General features: G+C 39.8%; 3 protein-coding genes across 3 annotated transcripts; 2 read left to right on the top strand and 1 right to left on the bottom strand.

Moving 5' to 3' along the window:
• Nucleotides 1–339: 339 nt before the first annotated feature.
• Nucleotides 340–1,440, top strand: LOC133004677 (probable G-protein coupled receptor 160). The gene has a single exon (XM_061074151.1). It carries the CDS (start codon nucleotides 340–342, stop codon nucleotides 1,438–1,440), a length of 1,101 nt encoding a protein of 366 aa, XP_060930134.1.
• Nucleotides 1,441–5,684: 4,244 nt separating this feature from the next.
• taf10 (TAF10 RNA polymerase II, TATA box binding protein (TBP)-associated factor) lies at nucleotides 5,685–9,006 on the bottom strand. Its single transcript, XM_061074783.1, has 5 exons — nucleotides 8,631–9,006; nucleotides 7,936–8,093; nucleotides 7,404–7,468; nucleotides 6,176–6,290; nucleotides 5,685–6,005 (listed from the first exon to the last, which is right to left on the bottom strand). The coding sequence occupies exons 1-5, from the start codon at nucleotides 8,761–8,763 to the stop codon at nucleotides 5,916–5,918; spliced, it is 561 nt and encodes a 186-aa protein (XP_060930766.1). The 5' UTR covers nucleotides 8,764–9,006; the 3' UTR covers nucleotides 5,685–5,915.
• A 1,411-nt stretch (nucleotides 9,007–10,417) lies between these two features.
• zgc:154075 (uncharacterized protein LOC556929 homolog) lies at nucleotides 10,418–16,425 on the top strand. The gene is made up of 14 exons (XM_061074268.1): nucleotides 10,418–10,570; nucleotides 10,872–10,980; nucleotides 11,249–11,333; nucleotides 11,410–11,483; nucleotides 11,880–11,939; nucleotides 12,199–12,306; nucleotides 12,539–12,595; nucleotides 12,762–12,892; nucleotides 13,219–13,273; nucleotides 13,482–13,574; nucleotides 13,686–13,820; nucleotides 14,465–14,566; nucleotides 14,989–15,150; nucleotides 15,313–16,425. The coding sequence occupies exons 1-14, from the start codon at nucleotides 10,503–10,505 to the stop codon at nucleotides 15,439–15,441; spliced, it is 1,368 nt and encodes a 455-aa protein (XP_060930251.1). The 5' UTR covers nucleotides 10,418–10,502; the 3' UTR covers nucleotides 15,442–16,425.
• The last annotated feature ends 4,968 nt before the right edge of the window (nucleotides 16,426–21,393 follow it).

Below are 21,393 nucleotides of genomic sequence, written 5' to 3'. Positions count from 1 at the left end.
TATTATAAGTAAATTAATCACATTTGTCTCCCGAGCTGTAGAAGAGCAAACTTAATTTGTGCAGTAAAGTTTTCCTTGTGGGGATAATGGCCATATTGATTATGAGACCAGAAGCATATAGATGCTGTTGATTTCTTGGCTGAAAACCTTTTTCCTGTGGAAACATAATACCTACGTCAACCACACTGTCCCTGCATGACCAGCTGAAGTGTGTTCCTAATTCCACAGCTACAACCTTGTTGTTTTTTAAATTATTGACCATATCCAATCTTACCTCGTCTTTCACAGATTTTCCTGGAGCCTCTTCTCACTGAACTGAGCCCTGTCACGATAGCTTCAATGCTGCCGGACATTCCAGTGTTTCTTGAAACAGGCAGCGACTTCAAACTGCTAGCCATCTTTGAGAAATGGAACGACACGTCTGGCTTTCATATAGACAATACTGCGACATGCCTGTTGCTTATGCTTTCCAAGTTTGGAATGGACACAGTGGTCTTTCTCCTATGCTCCAGGAAGCTGTATACCTCCTTCTTAAACATGTGCAGCCTGTCCATCGTCCTCGGTGACTTGACGATGGTGCTCTACGTGACAGCTGTGTGGTTACTCGGGCCTGAAAGTTCTTCTGTGTCACTTTGCTACTTTTTGGCTCACGCCTCAGCAGCGTTTAAAGCCCTGCCCCTGCCCATGATTGCCATGGGTATTACTGACTACTGTATTGAAGGTACCCACTATGCCAATAAGAGCTCCTTATACAAAGTCCTTAGGAACGTGGTACTGACATTGCTGGTGTGGATGCTTGCTGTTATTTACTCCGTTGCTTCTACAAAAGCTGAGCTGATTGAACTTGATTATGTGACAGGGATAAAGGCTTTGGCGTGTGAAGTAAAGGAGTCCACATTCATTACCTACTTCATTTTGGGGGTTTTCTCTGCAGTCATTTTGATGATAGTGCCCTTTTCAACAAGCATTCCCATGTGGGTTAGGGAGGCTGACAGGTTGTCTACATCAAGGGAAGAACAAGATAACCAGAGGAGCGACTTGTTCACATCAACCCCATCCAAAGAGACAAAAAGCAGTGAGGAAAATGATGTGGGGGAGAACAACTGGCTACGGCCACCTCTGGGGCTCAGTCTAACTCTGGGCTTTGCTTTAATTTGGATGCCTTATCTCACAATGTCTGTGGCTTGTGTGGCCTTTGACCTTGCATTGCCTGCCTACATCAGTGTTAACGTATTTTGGCTCGAGTGCACCAACAGCTTACTGGTGGGAGTGGTGTTCTGGGTAAAGAGCAAGTCACTTGGGCCATACAGCAATCTACCTGAAAATGTATGCGCATGGCATGTTTTCTGGAATTTGAGTAAAGGATCATGGCAGCAGCCGCTCCCTCCAGCTGTGTTTAATCCATCAGAAGAGAAGAGACACCCTCTTTTCTACATCTGACATAAATTGTTCGACAATAAAACGTTTTACATCACAGAACTGACAGCAGAAGTGAAATAGAGAAGGGAGACAGGGAAGCTAATCAAGATTTGTCTGTGTACACTACACATTGTTTGCATATGTGAATGTGTTGATAATGAAAACTCCAGTTACCATATATAGAGATAGATAATGAACCCTGCCATGATTTAGGACCTACACTGCAGCCAGCCTTCGACCTCAAAGCATACTTTGGTAAATATTTACAGAAATCACTATGAATTGTATATTCTCTAACTTTTTATACGTTTATATATTTGCACAGCTCTAAGGCTGATTTATTATCTAAAGGTATACTTTGGGGAAAATGTTATGTTATTATGTTGTGTTAATGATATGTTATTATAACTTCCTTAAACTGGAATGTCTAAATAAAAACATTCTGAAACACAGTTCTTAATTTTTCTTTCACTATATCATATGTATTTTGCTACCCTTTGTCACATTAAGCTAAATCTTCACCAGTTCAAAACGGTTGAATGTAAATTTTTTCCCTCGATGAAGACAGTGAGTTATAATCAAAACGCTGCAGGAACTTGCGATGGAACAGTTTTCTCAGCTGCTGTCTAGGAGGTAAAGAATGAACTTTATAGACGAATGGGCTGCAAAATCTCAGAGTCATGCTGAGATATTTTATAATCCAACAGCTCCGTGACAACTCCCCCTGCTAGGGGAAATCAAATGATATGATGTAAATCTCTAGAACAACATCTTAATGGACCATGACTTAATATTGCTTTTCTCAATCTAACTGAAGAGTTGGATGCAAACATGTACTCCATTTATACTTAAAAAGCAGTCCAGTGACACCTTGAACCTTGTGTCTGCAGAGGAGAGACAATTGAACAAGGTGGGGCATAAGCCTGACAAGGAAAGAAATGCGTCAAGACTTAAAGGACTACTCCCACATCCAGCAACACCCCCCCCCCCCCTCTCTCCTAACAGACTGAGAAGTGTACAAACAAGAACAACCAGATTCCATCCAGGTTTTTAATTAAGGAAGATTTTTTTCATATGTATACAAGGCCAGTATAGGTTTGATGATTATCTACTTTCTTATTTAAAAAATGTGAAAGATTGCGAATAAGTTCAGATTTGTGCAAATGGCCGCTCACTCTGCTGAATTTAAACGGGGCTACATCACTGAAAAAAGGTTGAGAACCACTGATCTAGCATATGCGCCGGTTAGACACTACGGCAGCTCTGGAAAGACATTTTACGTTTCGCGATAGGGGACAAAAAATGTGCAAATCGCGAACAGGCGCTATTTCGAAAGCTTGTATAAATACCACAGACCAGAGGTCTTCAACAGGGGGTCCGCGACCCCTAGGGGGTCAGCGGAGGTACTGCAGGGGGGGTCGCAAAATCGTTGGTTGATAAGACAATTTTTTAAATTTTTTATAAATTTCTTTTTTTTTTTATTTTCACGAATTTAAATGTCTTTCAATACACATTAACATGCATCCAACATATTGTGAGGCTGATTTGACCCTCTGCCTGACAACCTCCATCCATCCAAGATTAGACAAGTTGTGTGCTACCCATCAGGGTCCGACATCTCACTAATGTGGGAGTATGTGTGCCATCCACAGATAGCTTGAGGATTCACTGTCTCTTCTACATGTATGTTAAAAATAAAAACATGAATCTATGAATTACTTTAATAGCTCAGTGTTGTATGCAAGATGTACAGTCGGTACGGAAAGTATTCAGACCCCTTTAAATATTTCACTTTTTGTTTCATTGCAGCAATTTGCAAAAATCAAAAAAGTTAATTTCTAATTAATGTTCACTCAGCACCCCATCTAGACAGAAAAAAACAGAAAAGTAGACATTTTTGCAAATGTATTAAAAAAGAAACACTTAAATATCACATGGTCATAAGTATTTAGACCCTTTGCTGTGACACTCATATTTAACTCACATGCTGTCCATTTCTTCTGATCCTCCTTGAGATGGTTCTACTCCTTCATTGGAGTCCAGCTTTGTTTAATTAAACTTGATTAGGAAAGGCACACACCTGTCTATATAAGACCATACAGCTCACAGTGCATGTCAGAGCAAATGAGAATCATGAGGTCGAAGGAACTGCCCAAGGAGCTCAGAGACAGAATTGTGGCAAGGCACAGATCTGGCCAAGGTTACAAAAGAATTTCTGCAGCACTCAAGGTTCCTAAGAGCACAGTGGACTCCATAATCCTTAAATGGAAGAAGTTTGGGACGACCAGAACTACCTGGCCGTCCAGCCAAACTGAGCAATCGTGGGAGAAGAGCCTTGGTGCAAGAGGTAAAGAAGAACCCAAAGATCACTTTGGCTGAGCTCCAGAGATGCAGTAGGGAGATGGGAGAAATCTCACAAAGTCAACTATCACTGCAGCCCTCCACCAGTCGGGGCTTTATGGCAGAGTGGCCCGACGGGAGCCTCTCCTCAGTGCAAGACATATGAAAGCCTGCATAGAGTTTACCAAAAAACACATGGACTCCCAGACTATGAGAAATAAGATTCTCTGGTCTGATGAGACCAAGATTGAACTTGTTGGCGTTAATACTAAGCGGTATGTGTGGAGAAAACCAGGCACTGCTCATCACCTGCCCAATACAATCCCAACAGTGAAACATGGTGGTGGCAGCATCATGCTATGGGGTGTTTTTCAGCTGCAGGGAAAGGACGACTGGTTGCAATTGAAGGAAAGATGAATGTGGCCAAGTACAGAGATATCCTGGAAGAAAACCTCTTCCAGAGTGCTCTGGACCTCAGACTGGGCCGAAGGTTCACCTTCCAACAAGGCAATGACCCTAAGCAGACAGCTAAAATAACAAAGGAGTGGCTTCGGAACAACTCTGTGACCATTCTTGACTGGCCCAGCCAGAGCCCTGACCTAAACCCAATTGAGCATCTCTGGAGAGACCTGAAAATGGCTGTACACCAACGTTCACCATCCAACCTGACGGAACTGGAGAGGATCTGCAAGGAAGAATGGCAGAGGATCCCCAAATCCAGGTGTGAAAAACTTGTTGCATCATTCCAAAGAAGACTCATGGCTGTACTAGCTCAAAAGGGTGCTTCTACTCAATACTGAGACAAGGGTCTGAATACTTATGACCATGTGATATTTCAGTCTTTACTTTTTTAGTACATTTGCAAAAATTTCTACATTTCTGTTTTTTTCTGTCAAGATGGGGTGCTGAGTGTACGTTGATGAGAAATAAAATGAACTTTTTTGATTTTAGCAAATGGCTGCAATGAAACAGAGTGAAAAATGTAAAGGGGTCTAAATACTTTCCGTACCCACTGTATGTTTATAAATGGCAGTGACATGGCCACCCTGTACCTCGTACATGTTTTAAAAAAACAAACATGAATATATGAACCTGTGTAAGTTTATTATGTTTATACATTGCACTAGGCCCAGTTTAATATAAAACACAATTTTATACAATATATATAGTAGGGGGTCCCTGCTCCATCTCTCCACCTGTTTGGGGGTCCTTGGCCTGAAAAACGTTGAAGACCCCTGCCATAGACTGTAAATACACGAGGGAGCCACCTGGTGGCCAACTACAGGCAGACACCAACATTTGGCATTTTAAATTCGACACACTTTTTAATGTCACTAATACTACTCATGTTTTAAAAGAATTATGAAATTGGAATATTTACAGCTGTTCGCCCTCAGACACAAACATGTATGTTTACAAAACTCAGGAAACAATAGTAATCTGGCTTTAGATTAAACCACTTCCAAAGCAATATTATACTTTATATACATTTCTTCCACTTAGATTTAACTTAACTAATAGTGATTCTAACTAAGGACCTCTATAATAATAGTAACATTTTCATTTTAACAACTAGCTTTAATAAGACCAGAACAACTTCTGGTCTGGCTCTGCTAAAAGTTTCCTCCTGTTAAGTGTTTTCTCTCAAATCACCAAGTAGCTTGTTGTGGTAACTGTTGGTTTTCTGTCATTTGTAAGTTCTCAACCTTACTATGTTAAGTGTCTGAGGATAATACATGCTGTGATATGGAGCTATACAAATACATGGAATTGAATGAATAGTACACTTTAAAGAGGCTGCTATTGCACTTCCACTTGTTTTAGACACTATAGACCTCGTTCAACTACTGCAGTCTACATCAGTCCAGTATTACGGTCAAGTGCCATATATAACATCTAGGACATACGTCAAGGTTTTTGTTTAGGGTTTTATTTCCACAATAAAATGTAATGTTACAATTTAACATAATGTAAAGGTGGCTTCACAAAAAATAACAAATGGCAATGTGACTACAAAGATTTGTCAAAGCTGTGCTAAAGCACGATGATCAAAAAAAGACATCAAACAACAAATATTTTTTGCTGTTAATGGGCTAATGGGTCAGCAGGGCGATAAACCTAGCAAAAGCAAAAAAGGCCTCAAAGAAAACACAGGTCTATGTGAAGTAATATGGCTTCTTGACATTGACGCCATATTCTGAGAGGGCAGGACTCAGGTCTTCCATGGTCAGAGTGTACTTCTTATCCTGAACAGGGAGAGGAAAAAAGATGACAACACCATGAATAGAAAAAAGATACAACTGTCACCATCTTTAACCAACACTCCCCTTTTCTCACATACATCACTTCACTGTACAAAATATTGTGTGGAGGGGTCACACTTAAAGTGCATGTTAAAAATGAGGGGAACACATACCTTTGTCTTACTCCTTGAGCTTCCTGAGGCAGTTCCCTTCATTTTACAGTATTGCAATGCATCATTGGCAATGTCTGAGATAAACTTCTGAGAGGCAAGGGAGATCAGTCGGATTCTGTAGAGATAGGGAAAAACAATTTCAGTGGTTTTTCCTTTTCATATATCGTAAATTGTGTGTAATATCATGTGTGGGGAAAACAAGGCAGTCTGACCAAGAAATCAGAACAGCATCTTTCATTAAATGACCATCAATGGCCTATGAGGCTTTAAGAGTCTGTGTTCTATGCCCGTACATGCTTTTGAGAGTATATGAAATTAATCGCTACAGTAAGTTGCAGTGGCAAGAAAAATAAGTCAAGCTTTTGGGTTAACCTGGTTTTTGGGAATAATTGGTCATAAAATATGACCTGATCTTCATCTTAGTGTGGACAAACATAATGCGCTGAGGCTAATAACATACAAAAAATTATAATCTATCATTCCTTATTGAACAAACCCATGAATCATTCAAAGTCGGATAGAAAACTAAACAAGGACGTAAATAAGTGTATGTGATAGCTATTTTTGGAGAAGCAGCTTTCTCCATAACCTCCCCCCACCTTGTCACGATGGTCAATGCACCAACATTTGTGTATTGTAGACTCCATAACAGAGATATTAACCAGCTCCAGAGATTATTTTAAGCTTTTACCTGGTACTCTGGCTTCATTTTCACCCCACGGGTCATTATGCTCTGTGTCTTTAGAATAATCTGAGGTAGGTGCACACTATGAGGAAGAAATCACCTCAATATGTCTGATTCTTTGTGATCACTGTAACACATTGGAACCAACGATTTGTGTGTTAGGAGTTAAAGAAGATTTTGTTTGAACCAGATATGACCATATCCTAAGAATAATGTATACAAAAATGAAGATAATTCCCAAGGGTTCACTTACTTTTTCTTGCCATTGTTTATCACTATATTGTACCAGTATAGATGGATAACAGTTCAGAACAGAATAATCAAAGAGCTTAACAATGTTTCTCTCATTTACCAATTCAAAGGTTTTCCATCTACAGCTGCTCAGGAACTCTATGTGTGTGTTTTCTATGTAAGTTTAAAGAAAGGACTTATTTCTAAATGTGACAGCTATGAACAGCACGGTGCTTTGTTTCATTTGGTTCCATTGGCTAACGGGCAGAACCACACTCACTGAAACCTGCAGGTAACCTTTGCATGACTTACATTCTCGGATCAGAGGCCTCAAAGCCAGCCCGGTTGAGGTAGTACCCTGTAACTGCATCAGGAATCTAAAAAATAAAGAAATAGCAGACTTCATCTTGGGGTCAAGTTTAACATAAGTTTCTTTCTCTTCAATGGACATGTGTATGTGAAGAACAATATATATATATATATATAAATAAAGGGGATATGAAGTTGATTTAGTTCATTTAGTGATAATTATTTGATCATTATACTACACATCTTTATGGCAGTATTGAAGTCTTAGATGTTAATGTGATTGTGAATCTTGATTTTCCAATTACTTCAGTGGATAAGCCAAAAACAGACAACTGTACCCATCTGTATAGTTCATATAGAAAAAGTTTTGTGACTTCATTCCATTGAACTTAGGGTTGGATATTAGTGAGTTCTGCAGTCACGACAGAAACGCATATCAGGTGTTTCCAGCATTAACAGTGTAAGGTCTTTCTGACCAAGTATCCCCATGTGTGAACGCAGTATTACACAAGGTGACTGACAACACTGGACTTACCGTAGGAGTGTACTCTTCCAGCTGCATGAGGAAATCTGCCAGGGGTGTGGTGGAGAGGACAGGTTTTACATCGCCATTGGTGATGCCACCGGGCACATAGACGCCGTTGGAGACAGATGTGTCTGTGGATGGTGTCACCATGGCCGCCGATGTGGAAGCTGTGAGAAATTTACTGGGATGAGTTCATATCGAAGCAAGGAAACAAAATAGTTTTATGATCTGCAGCATTTGCGCTAAATCCCGACACTGCTTGTAAAAATGCTTTAGCACTTCCAGATACAATAAGATGTTTATTAAGAGCATTGATCTAAACAAGTACCGTCTGTCACAGCAGTTCTGGAATACTTAGGTTATAATGGTCGGTTTGCCCTGAAATTGTGTTAGAGAGGCTTTGACTCGCCTGTATTAAATTAATTTGAATAGGGTTTCTATTATATCTATGATAATGACACATGTAAAGCGTCATTACGTCTCTTGAAAGGCGCAACGGTCATTCAAACACTTATCTAAAACTATTTCAATAAAAGCTGAACATTATAACGTTTAAAACACACAGGACGGTTGGAATAGCCTGTATTAGTTTGATCTCTATCCGTGTACCTACCAACTGATCCACCCCGAGCACACAACACCTCTCCCACCTTGAACTGAGCTAAGAGTTTAGCACAACATTAGCCAAAGTGCTATAACGTTACCATTACTCGTGACCGAAGGGGTGCTGCTGACGCTGGTCGTTGCATTATCATTCGCGATGCAGTTACTTGAAGTTGAAGAGGTCGTGGATGGCACTCCGGTTGTGACAGACTGATTCACGTTGTCAATGTTCATGTTGTTGTTAATGTTAGCTAACGCGCTAACCGTAGCTAGCTAGCACGAAGAAAAGTCCAAATATGCCAAAAAGCGCGGCCCCCTAATGTAAAGCTCGTGGACTGGGCTTGTAAAAAGTAGTTTGTTGTAGATTCAAGCTGCTTCTGTTGAATATCTGAGATTAAAAGAACAGACACGAGGGTCAGATAGCGTCAGAGAGGTTTGCTACCGAGCAGCAGAAGGCTAAACTGCAGAGCTAGTGGCGTCACGTGACCTCGGCTGGATGATCGGCTGTGACGAAGTGAGCCGAAGATATCCGAGGATCCTAAATAAGGTTGGAAATGGTTCAGTTGAATATTCGCACTATATTTTTCTCTGTAGAAATATTTAAGTTCACCTTTAACGGTGTAGTAATTATACATGACAACATACAAAATCAGAATTTGAACTGTGATAAAATCTATGTTTACAAATCCGCCAAGAAAAACACATAAAACAAAATACACAATAAATAAACTGTTGAGGTATTTTTCTATGAGAAGCAGCTGTTCAGTGAACCAAAAGGGGATTGACATGTAAATATATTATTCATTTTTAATCACCTTAATTAAGAGACAAAGAACCTAAAGTTTGTATTTGTCATTTGTAAGTGAACACAGGGTCAATAGTACAATATAGTGTTGGACGAGGACAGCTATCAGGTCACCACCTAACCAAATTCATTTAAGATCATATAAAGCTTCAGGGTAACAGGACCTGAGCACAGAACATCGCCACAACTTATTTTAGTAAAATATATGTATATGTTATTCAATTGATAATACAAGTTACAGAGGCAAAACAAAGTTCAGTAGCAAAACAAAAGAGTCCTTAAATTAAGGCTTAGGTTTCTACAAAACAAAACAAACGTGCAAAATACAGGAAACTAGAAAAGATGGCAAAAAGGCTAAACCGAAAAAACTTAAAAAACTTAATTAATTAAATTAAATTAGTCATGCGCAGGAGATGCACAGTTTACTTCTGCGCAGGAGGTAAATAAAATAAAACTAAATACATTAAATTTTAAAATTTTAAAAAACTAAAATTAGGGCCTCCCACCGTTCGGTGCTCGGGCCCTAATAAAGCAAAAATAAAAAAAGAGAGAAGATATTTTAAATATAAAAGAAAGAGAATAACATTTACATTATAGAATGCAAGTGTAAAACCAAAGTGAAGAGTCTACTGAATAACTATATATATATATATTACTAATTGCATTTTTTTTTACTAGACCTAATTGGTCTGTCTGAAAACCCCCATGTACCTCAGTTTTATTAAGTCTCATTAATTAATTTATTTGTCAGATTTTACTCTTTTTTTAACTTGAAATGATGCCTTTAAAGTTAATACAGTTGTCATCTTCCAGGTTTCCTTGAACACAGATAACTATCTCCTGGTGTGTTAATAAACCGAGACTTTCAGACTGTGAAGCTGTGGCTGAGGGGGAGGGTGGGTCGTTCTGCAAACAGAAGCAATCCCGGGCCGAAGTGTCCTTGGGCAAGATGCTGAACCTTTGGTTAACGCGTCAACTTTGTAATGTACTGTAGAAGCCGCCGTTTCCGAGGAGCAGTGAATGCAGCAGCTGCACTTGCTGCACACTGTAGGGGGCGCTGGGACCAGGCTGGGACACGTCATGACTGCTTTGAGGTGGTATTCACCGCACGAAGAAGTGAGTCTCGCTGGTGCTGCTGACTGAACCAACCTATACAGCCTATGGAACCATGGGCGGGAGACACACACACATACACACGCACACAGAAGGTCTTGACAGGCGTGTGGAACCAAGCAGGTACTGATCCAAGCAGACATGTCATAAACTGACAGACATTATTTATAGAAACGCTGTTTAACACATGGACTATGTATTCTTACTTATGCTAGTGTGTTTAACCCACATACTGTATGTAAAGCGGTTTAACCAGTGTATTTAGATGGATAGAGGGGTGTGAAGTCTGCATCCCACCCTCAAATCATGATAATCTGTACCCACTGAATGATAACATATCATAGGGGCAGTCGAGGTGAACAGCGTCACTAACTGGTGGCTTAATCTTCCCCTACATTGAGTGAGGTGTGTCTTTGTGTGAAAGTTCACAGGGAACCACAATGACGTCCCCCGTCAGTGTGATCGTGGTGGGAGCTGGATGTCGAGGGGAGATCTACTCCAAGTTTGCATCCATCCATCCTGAACGCGTGAAGGTCAGGAGAGAGGGGATTTTCCATCTGCAGCCCCAGATAGTGTTGATAATTTACAGTTGTTACAAAAAAAGTATTCTGACATCAGAAAATCTCGTAGAGGAGACCACTGAGAAAGAAACCCATGACAACATATCAGAGAGATGTTCATGTCACAAAAGAGAAATCCGAAATTTTCCCCCTTTTACAACCGTTATGAAGGCGGTATCAAAGTAGATTATTCACATATATAATTAAAAGACTGACTAAAGTTTACTCTTCACCATTTCAGGTGGTAGGAGTTGCTGATCCGAGGAAATTTGCTCGCTCTAAACTTCAGCAGCAACACAAGATTGTAGATGAAAACGTATTTGACGGTGAGCACCAAAATAATCAAAAGTAGTATGATTATTATTCAAATATTGAATTGCTTTTTTTTTTCTTTTTAATCAGACTGGCACTGTATAGTTGAAAGAGAGAGGTTTGCAGATGCGGTGGCAATTTGTACTCCAGACAGCCTTCATAAGGTAAACAATGTACACACACACACAAACACACACACACACACACACACACACACACACACACACACACACACACACACACACACATACACATAGGTATATATAAAAACACTCACATTTTGGTGTTTTGAGGAGCAACTACCTCCATCTTTTTTTATATTTATTTTGCTATTGTGGAAGAAACACCAAACTTTGAGTCAGTGTGTTATACAACATAATGATACAGTTTTTCCTCTAATTCTCATGTGACACTTTCCATATCATATATCTCATCAGCAATGTCCAGCTACCGCTCAAAGACTCTCACCTTATTAATGATGTGAAACTGAAAATGATTCACTGTGTAAACTTTGTCTTTGTTACTTGTCTCATCATCGTGGTTATTCAACTGTTCTCCAGGAGCCTGCGGTTGCCTTTGCAAAGAAGGGCTACCATATCCTGCTGGAGAAACCAATGGCAGTGAGTGTTTAACAAATGAGCTTGAACTCTAAGCATCTTCACATAGAGCATTCGTTTAACTTTTAATATTAGTGTTAGGGAGTCTTACTTTATAATTTGATGTTTGATTTATATTTTTGATTTATATTTAAAAATGACCCTCTTAAGATATGATTCATCCTCATTTGTCAGTTTTTGCAAGACTGACATTATTTTGTCTTACTGTGATTGCATTTGTGTGACACTCATGCCCTGCTTACATGTGTTCACATGACTTAAGACTACTGCAGAAGACTGCGTGGCCATTGTGGAGGCTTGCACTAAGAGTGGTGTGATACTGTCGGTGGGTCACGTTCTCCGGTATGATCCCACCATCCACAAGATAAAGGTGAACACTTCATTTATCATCTGATATTTTTCTGCTTTACTCACAGTTTTTTTTGTTTCAAGATGTCAATTTCTTTCCTTTAACACATACATGTAGTTAAGCTGGAATTACAATTGTAAGTACTCTTAAGTGAAAAGGTAAAATGATCCATCAATTGTGTTGTTATGAGGTTAATGGGGATTGGTTTGGTAGGGTTGCTTTGTTTTGGTTGAAAATTTAAATCTTTTCGTAGGAGCTGATAGTCGCTGGAGTCATAGGTGACGTGATCCATATTCAACACCTTGAGCCGGTAAGAATGATATATTTGAATATAATATAATTCTTCAGAGCCTAACTGTTAGGTCTACACATTATTGTGAATGAATCTTATATTGTTCCAATTCAAACTTATATGCACCCAAACATTGTACAGAGCTTCGAACCTATGAAACTAATATGATGTCACATGTGTACAGGTTGGGTTCTATCACTTTGCACACTCCTTTGTTCGAGGGAACTGGAGGAATGAAGCCGAGAGCTCTTTTGTTCTTTTGGCCAAGTCGTGCCATGACATCGACCTGATACACGACTGGGCTGGAGCACGCAGGTAAACCATCAGACAGCAGGCAATGAGGAACTCCACGCTGGCATAAGGTTGCAAAATAAAATGCTGAATTAAGTTTGAATTAAGGTTTGAATAATAATAAGTAACTTTGAATAATAAATAAACACAAATACAACATTTAAAGTAAAGTGTAAACATTAATGCACATCTTTTTTCTGCATTGTTTATTCTGTAAATAAAAAATGTCGTATCTCAAACCTGATAGTTTATCAGATCCATAGTGTCTGGGTTTTTAAGAGGTTCTTTTCTTTGAGTTTATGCTGTTTTTCCTAATATTAAGCTTGAACCAGACAGTTTCTACTTTGCAGGTGTTTGAAAGTGTCATCATTTGGATCAGTGAGCCACTTCAGAAAAGAAAACAAGGTAGGTGGACGGTTCACAGTGTGAGGTCCAATACAAAAAATCACTCGTATAACAACTGCAAATAGAAACAAACACTTTGCCGATTGCATTTGGTTTATTCAGTGTAGAACTCTGAAACAGCTTGAAGATCCTTGCTCTGCTCTACTGTTGACAGAAATGTCCGTCCTGAGCATGAATATTAAGAATGATATTGTTTGTTGTTTGTCAGCCTGCGGGTGCTGGAATGCGCTGCCTGGATTGTTCAGTAGAAAAAGTCTGTCCATACTCTGCACGCAAAATCTACCTGGACAGAGTGAAACAGGTGAACACACAGATAATCTGCATTCAACCATCAATGAATATGATAATTTACCTATTGTGCTTCGTTATGCTTAATCTTTTATGTGCTTTGTGTATATGTTTATGTTTCTAGGGTCAAACTGGCTGGCCTGTATCAGTCATATGTACGAGCTCGTTGCCAGACATCGAGTCAGTAACCGAGGCACTTAGCACTGGACCATATGGCCGCTGTGTCTACGAGTGTGACAACAATGTCTGTAGTAATCAGGTAACAGTGGCTTCACAACAGATTCTTAATCTCCTTAGCACAACTTACTATCCAGCTTTAACCCTCTTTGTTTCTGCTTGAATAAAACTCTAATTCCTGTAGAGATGCACCAGTATTCATGTTGCTATCAAACGTACGGTTAAAATAAACTCTAGTATCAGATCATAATGTTACTTGTCTGCAAACAAGTAACATCACACAAGTAATAGAAACCAAACTGGGACCTGACATGTTACAAATCAAACTGGGATGATTTTCAGATTGAAGAAATAAATATTGTCTGAATTGTTTTACAGCATCAACTCACATTCATTCAAAAATTATCCGCAGTGTCACAATGTTTTTATTTTGGATGAAGCCACAGGCTGTTTTGCCCTTTTGTACATGTCCACTCTGAACTATTGATCAAGTTGCATGTTATTGTTTACACCCTTCCCCCTCTATTTATTTACTGATGTAATATTTCTCTTTCTTTTGAAAAAAGAGATTTGTAACCATTTTCAAAGATAGTTACTTAGATAGAAAGCTCATAATGTGCTTTTCTTTAAAAATACTGTATATATGTGAGGTCATTATATACAGTTAGAGGCATAACACACGTTCCCCTTTATGTCTTGTCTTGTTCATCTGTTGTGTTTGACCAGGTTGTGAACATGGAGTTTGAAGGGGGCCTGACAGCGGTCTTCTCCATGGTCGCCTTCACTAGGGAAATATGCAAGCGCAAAACAACCATCTATGGCAGCAAGGTAGGACAGAAAGAAATGTGGAATTCAGATATGAAAAGGAAAATAATTCTGATATTTAAAATACAAGAGATCCCGTAAAAAACTAAATAAACTAGAATTCCACTCCGTAGAGCCAAGGCCCAACAGCCCAGTTTGTTAACATACAGCAGCTGAAAAATGACACCAACCCCCAAATATGTTTGAAATTTTCCACCAAGATTCACAAATAATTCTCTAAAAGAAACAACAAAAATGTTAAAGACAGTGAAAAAGTATATTCCAGTTCCACAGTTAACCATTCAAAGGCAGTCTGTAACACCATAATAAAAAAATCACACAGATTTGAGCTATACTGGATTAAGAGTTGACTAATTGTGATGTACGTCTCTGATGGATGTATCAGCTACGAGCCACAGTTTCCTTGTACTGATGTGTTTTCACAGGGGGAGCTGTCATACGATGGCCATGATGTCTGCGTGTTTGACTTTCTGACCCAGAGTTCTACCAAGCACACAGTACAGGATAATACACCCTTGGAGTTTGGCATGAGTGGACACGGTGGAGCCGACTACCACCTGATGGACGCTTTTATTTCCGCTGTGGCAGTGAGTACTCTGTAGAGCTTTTATTTTTCTCCTTAGCCCAAACCAGAATGAATCATTTAGATTTTTGCAGAATATGAAAAGATTTGATTTGAATCCTTTGTGAATAGTTTAATTGTTGTTGTAACTGTAACTGTTACTGTGTGTTTGTGTGTGTGTGTGCAGAACAATGATCCATCCCTGATCCGATCGGGTCCTCAGGACACGCTGCTGAGCCACCTGCTGGTGTTTGAAGCTGAGCGTTCTCGTCTGGAGGGCAGGGTGGTGTACATCGGTGATAGTAGCCAGAGCTAGATGAATGTTCTCAACTTGAAAATCCAACTCTACTTTCAGACATGCACTGAACTCCGGATAGTCTCCTGACATTCTCCGGAGGGCCGGATGTGAGAACGCAAAGGTCCGAAGGAGGGGCTCCGGCCATTCTCCAGAGTTTCTTCTGCCAACCCCTAGTTAAAATTTCGGATAACGTCTGAAGGAGCCCATGTGAACACACAGCAGGAGGAGCTGGAGGATTCCCCACACTCCAGACGCATAACTGAAAAGAATAAATAAAATAAATATCAGGAAAGCAGTGCCATAAACCTAGAGGGCACAGACGAAGATGTCAGGAGAGCTTTTGATGATGAGGGGTGACGTTGGTGTTGATGTGCCGCAAACAAAAAACATGTGATCTCCCCCGGGGAATTAATATGTCAAAATCCTGCCTCCTTCATACTGCGCCCCCCCCTCAGCTGAATGCACCTGGGATTTGTGTGTCCGAGCTGAGACTCTTCTGCTGCGTGTTTCATGAGTGAAAGACAAACTCCTGAGAAAGTCATGTCTGAAAACGGCTCATGATACCTGGATGATTAAAGACACAAACAGACTGACGAATGAATGACCAAATGTGTGTTCTTGTGTTCATGATTTTGTTCCAATTACTCGGGAATTTACTGCTTTCTGTGTGACTAATTGAAGGAAACATTTTTTTTATTAGATTATGTTAGCTACAACGTTTGTTGTTCAGGATAATGTTTTCAGTTAGTGATGTAATAGTTTACCCTGATTTCTTTTTAAAAGTTGTAAATCTGTGTGATTTAAATTCAAAAATATTTTTGCACTCAATGTACCTCTGAATCTCATCCCACACATGATCTGACTTCTACTACATGTGTCACTTTTTTATCTCAGAATATTCATGATTGCTGAAGAAGAAAAATAAATAATGAACAAAACTACTGGTTATTTGACAGAAAGCACTGTCTATTTTTTGACTGAAATAAATCTTTTTAATGGATATTTATCACTGATTGTGAATTAATGCACTGTTGCACCTTTTTCGAAATAATTTTAATTAGATTGTTTTTTCTCTGACGACTGGTGCATTTATGGTTCATATCATACTATAAAAACATTTACTTTAAAGTCAAACTATGCAAAGTACATTTGTAATAATCTGATGCATTTGTTTAAATTTGATTAGACAAACATTCACATCTTCAAAAACGTTCAGTGCCCATTTCTTAGATTAGTTGTTTGCACTATGGGAACAAATTGGATCCAATTTTTTCTTTACCTTTCAATAGAGGATCTAGAAACAATATAACTTTGTTTAAAGAGGGATATACTGTTTTTCAAATTTTCTGACTAAAATGTAATGTAATAATAATAATAATACCACTTCTTTCTACTAAAGGTATTTACATTAGTTTAGCAGGACTGAAAATGACCAATATGTAGTTATATTGTTATTTGTGTTATATAAACAATTAATCATAGAATCAATCATTTTTATATATATATATGTTACTCCTCAACCTTCCTTTAGTTTAAAGCTGATCTCATACATAATGAGTAACAATATAAAAACCTCTCCTCTGTCTTCTCATTTTCACATCACTGTCAAGTAACATGTTTCAAACACAAGGTGTCACCATTTCATTTGATTGGTGGTAAACATTATGGGGTAATAATAGTTTATTGTGTTACAAAGTAATTAACACCTTAAAAAAGCTGGAGAATGCCACAGCAGTAATGATAACAAATATAATGACTGTGTGGAAATAAGGTCAACACACTGACGACAACAGGAGAAGGCAGCAAGTAGCTAGTGTAAATAAGGCACATGGGGTAACTGTTTATGGGAATAGTGGGATGGGAGAAGTTACATACACTCAGATCTATTAGGTATCTATGAATTAATATGTCAGCTTCTTCAAATAGGTGACACAGTGTGGTCACAAGTATGTAGGTTAATGTTCTATGTAATCTGAAGTGTTTTGTTTCTCGTATAATTCGTTTTTTCCTAAATAAATTTTGTGTTAGAGAATGAGATTTAAAGTCACTATTTCTTTATTTTTAGTCCTGGTTGATGCACTAAATATCTTGGAAACTTTCCACTGAAAAAGAAATAGGTTAGTCACACTGATAAATTGAGCAACTTTGTGTGTGAGTTAAGTCAGCTTCCAGATTTGTAGCCATGATAAGTAATTGGCACAAGATTAGACAAATTAGAGCAGGTCTTCAGAGTGTTTACAAGGCAGAGCAACTCACTTCACCTCATGGGTTATGGTGTTACATGTCTGAATCAGAGACTTTATAAAAAGATGGACGACATGACTGCTGCCCAAAAGTGAAGCCAAAGCCTCCTCCAGGTTATTGGAGGGGACATGGACCAAACTAAAAATGGGTAGTTCTTATCACACTGAGGTATGTTCAGCTGTTCATTTATTTTATAAAAACAGGGTGAAACATTATTATTGACAGCTGGGATTGAATTGTGATTGGTTGTTTGTGTGTATCAGCAGGGCCTTGTTACCGCGGCTCCATCTTCTGACCGCTACATCACAGACTCTGACTCCAAAGGCACGAGATGGCGGAAAATCTGGGATATTTTAGCTTCATTTCTGGACAGGAATTTCAGCGGTCTGTGGTCTGAACACGTTCAGGCAGATGACACCTGCGTTTAACATTTGATTTTTATATTTGGCTTAAATGCAATGTTGTTGTGACTAAATTTAAACCAGCGAGTAAAATCCTATCAGGTTATTACTGCGCATGAATATAGTGTGACTCACTCTGCATCACACTCAGGTAAAATAGCTCTACACTTTTATCAGGCAATCACATTCCGTTATGGAGGGAGGCGTCCTTCTTAATTACTCCCTGAACAGCACACCACTCGTGGACCTTGCAACACAGCCAGGATGACTAACTCTGGAGTGCGGCCAAGGGTCCATACTCCCAGATGGATCACATTGTGTGGATGGTGGGACTAACACAGTCATATGAATACTGTGGCAAGAAGGGTGTGTAAAGAAAACTGAAGTCATGATGAAATGATTAATACACGGTGCCAGGATGGGATTATACAGCAGTGGTGTGAAGGGACACTCCTTTGGGCAATGCTTCAGTTTCCATTTGATGCAATCACCTTAGCACCTTACCATTTCAACCTCTGGCAGTACATTTTTTATTCTTCCACAAAAAAACTACATTTAGGGATTTTCTCAACCTATCTTTATGAACATGTTTGCTCTCTCTCTCTCTCTCTCTCTCTCTCTCTCTCTCTCTCTCTCTCTCTCTCTCTCTCTCTCTCTCTCTCTCTCTCTCTCTCACACACACACACACTAACACAGGCTGCCAGATAGACTGGCAACGTGCTCCAGGACGAGTTTGCAAACTGAGTCAGCAGCTGTACTTTTCAATGACTCAACCGGTCCGCCACAGAGCCCTTTCGCTTCTCTGAGCCCTGCCCTCCGCCCTCTCTCGCTGCCTCTATTAGCTCGAGTCCTTACCTCACCTCAGCATCACTTCCTCCCAACTTACTAGGATACGCCTGGACTCCCAGTAGCTATATGGAGAAACATTAATTCCAGGAATTCAACTCTGTTGTCAGTATTTATGGAAAGGTTATGTAAAGGCTTCATCGTTTCTTTCATCTGTTTACATTTAACGCTCATTTTGCTTAAAGCTCTACTTTTTCTAATACTGACATAGACTGGTTAGATATAGGTTTGCTGTGGCAAGTGATGTGGTGACTGTTTTGCAGAGCTATTAATCCTAATGATTCTGTGAGTCATTCCCTGTATGAATCAGTCATGTTGCCAGGAAGAGACTGCTATGGCTGCCTTGACTTTTCTCTTCATGCAATAATATCTGTCTGGAGGGCTGTGATAAAGTCACACTGCTATTTTCCGACTTACAGGACTGGCATCCTTGAACGAGGAAGTGGAGGAGGAAAGCAGCGAGGGGAGTAATAAACTGTAAAACATTGGTGCAGTCTGGCTCTATCGGTGACTCAACAGGAAATGATGGAGCTGGAGTACGTAAGGTGAGAGAAGGGTGGGAGTGAGAGATAGGGTGAGCAAGAAGGTTGACTTTGTCATGCCTCAGGACTCTGAGCTATGTTGTGCAGAGAGACAAAGAGAGAGCACACCATGGTTTTCCTAAGGATATACTGTATGTGGGCCATGAAGACACAACTGGCCTCACCCCACCACCCTCCCACCCCGCTGCCATTCGGTGTAATAGAGACATGACCACGCAATCACACACAAGGTAAACAATCAGCAGTTGGACAACTATATTTTCAAAAGTGTCTTTCTGTTGCCCTCCTTAGCGATCAATCTAGAAATCGACTTTGGCCCCAGAACATGGTGCAAACACTGTGAAGAAATAAGCAAATATTGACTGTGTCTTCCCTGTCACCATCATTTACCATTTACACAAAAAACACCCATGTCCAGCAAACTTGTGTCAACAAATAAGTTTTACTCTGAAACCAGGCGTAGAGAATCGACCTACTAATTCCACAAATGTCTGTCTGTGATTATGTGACGCGTATATCTCGCACTGAGTTTGTCTTATTGGCTTCACACTTGGAAAATGTATTGTAAATGGCTCAAGAACCAGTTTGGACAAGTGATACATTCAATATTAATAAAGTTCTAATAAACAGGCGACCGGTGCTTTGTGGTCGCAGTGGGGGCGGAGCAGTGAGCCTTCAGCCTGTGGACCCATTTGAACATGTTTTCTTTTACGTAATCGGTCAAACTACAGCAGTGGTTGGCAAATGGAGTCAAATCCAGGGTCCAAATTGCAGCCAGTTTATTCACAGGTTCTGGTCTCCATGACAGAAACATTCATTGAATCACAAGTTGTCTTCAAAGTCAAATGGCAGTGTTTATTTTGTTGCTGTAATGCTTTGTATCAAGCTGAATAAAAATATGGCCAGTAAAGTAAATTCTTCCAACATATTCAGTGTCATTTTAAAATCTTCATTGCAGATAAACCAGGTAGGATGATCACAAAGTTTTCCAACTTACCTCTGCACCACAGAGTGTTTATAAAAAAGCTCTGCACACACACACACAATAACAAAGTTTATTTTTATTAAATATTTTGTAGAAGTGTTTGAGGAGGACTCACTAACTACAAGGAATAATTCTGAAATAGCTCCAGAGCATTAAGACATACCAAGAGAACAGAGCAAAACAAACAGACGGGTTTAAAACTCTAATATTTATGATCTCATTTATCCTCCTCTTATTTCAACTGAAACTTTCAAAGTAGAGATCAGATTCACACAGAGGGGAAGGCCTCCTGCTGGGCCTGAAGACCCTCTGCACACACTGCCCTCAAAGCATGGGCAGCGAAGTGGCCCCGGCCTCCTGCGCTGCATCCTGGGTAAAGAATTCCTCTTTTCATGCTCGGTTCTCTGGCATCCATTGAAGCTGTCCCCATGAAATCAGATGTCACAGAGTTTAAATCACTGTAATCCTGGTCACTTCCTCACTCACTTCCTTTCCCCATGACCCTCTTTTGTCTTTCTACCCAGGGCATTTTCTTTCTTGTCTTTTTCAGGGATAGCACGGCCCCACATAAAGCTGCGTATTTGTACATGTTTGAAATGTGTGTTTACCTCCTCTTATCCAGTCACTTGCTTGTAATTACGTTTTATTCACAGGACATTGTACCAGTAATGCAATTGGCGCCATTACAAAGATCAGTTTTGCATTAGAATAGATTTCACATTTTCTTTGGCAGTTGCTGAGCTGTGCAACAGTTAAAGCAGCAGCAGCACTAACACCATTCTTCAGCTCATCCTCTTCTTTCTCCCAGTGGCTCTGGCTTCTGTGATAACTGAGCTGTCTCCTCACAGGATGAGGTCAAAGGCTGCGGTGCGAAGCCCACTCAGACATTTGAGGAGCACGATTCCTTCCTGACGCCTCCAACTTGTCAGACCCGACTGCATATCCATTAAAT

Source organism: Limanda limanda, chromosome 7 (genome assembly GCF_963576545.1).
Source record: "Limanda limanda chromosome 7, fLimLim1.1, whole genome shotgun sequence".
NCBI classification, from domain to species: domain Eukaryota; kingdom Metazoa; phylum Chordata; class Actinopteri; order Pleuronectiformes; family Pleuronectidae; genus Limanda; species Limanda limanda.
The sequence above is the reverse complement of the archived record's forward strand: the minus strand, read 5'-3'. Positions and strand labels throughout refer to the sequence as shown.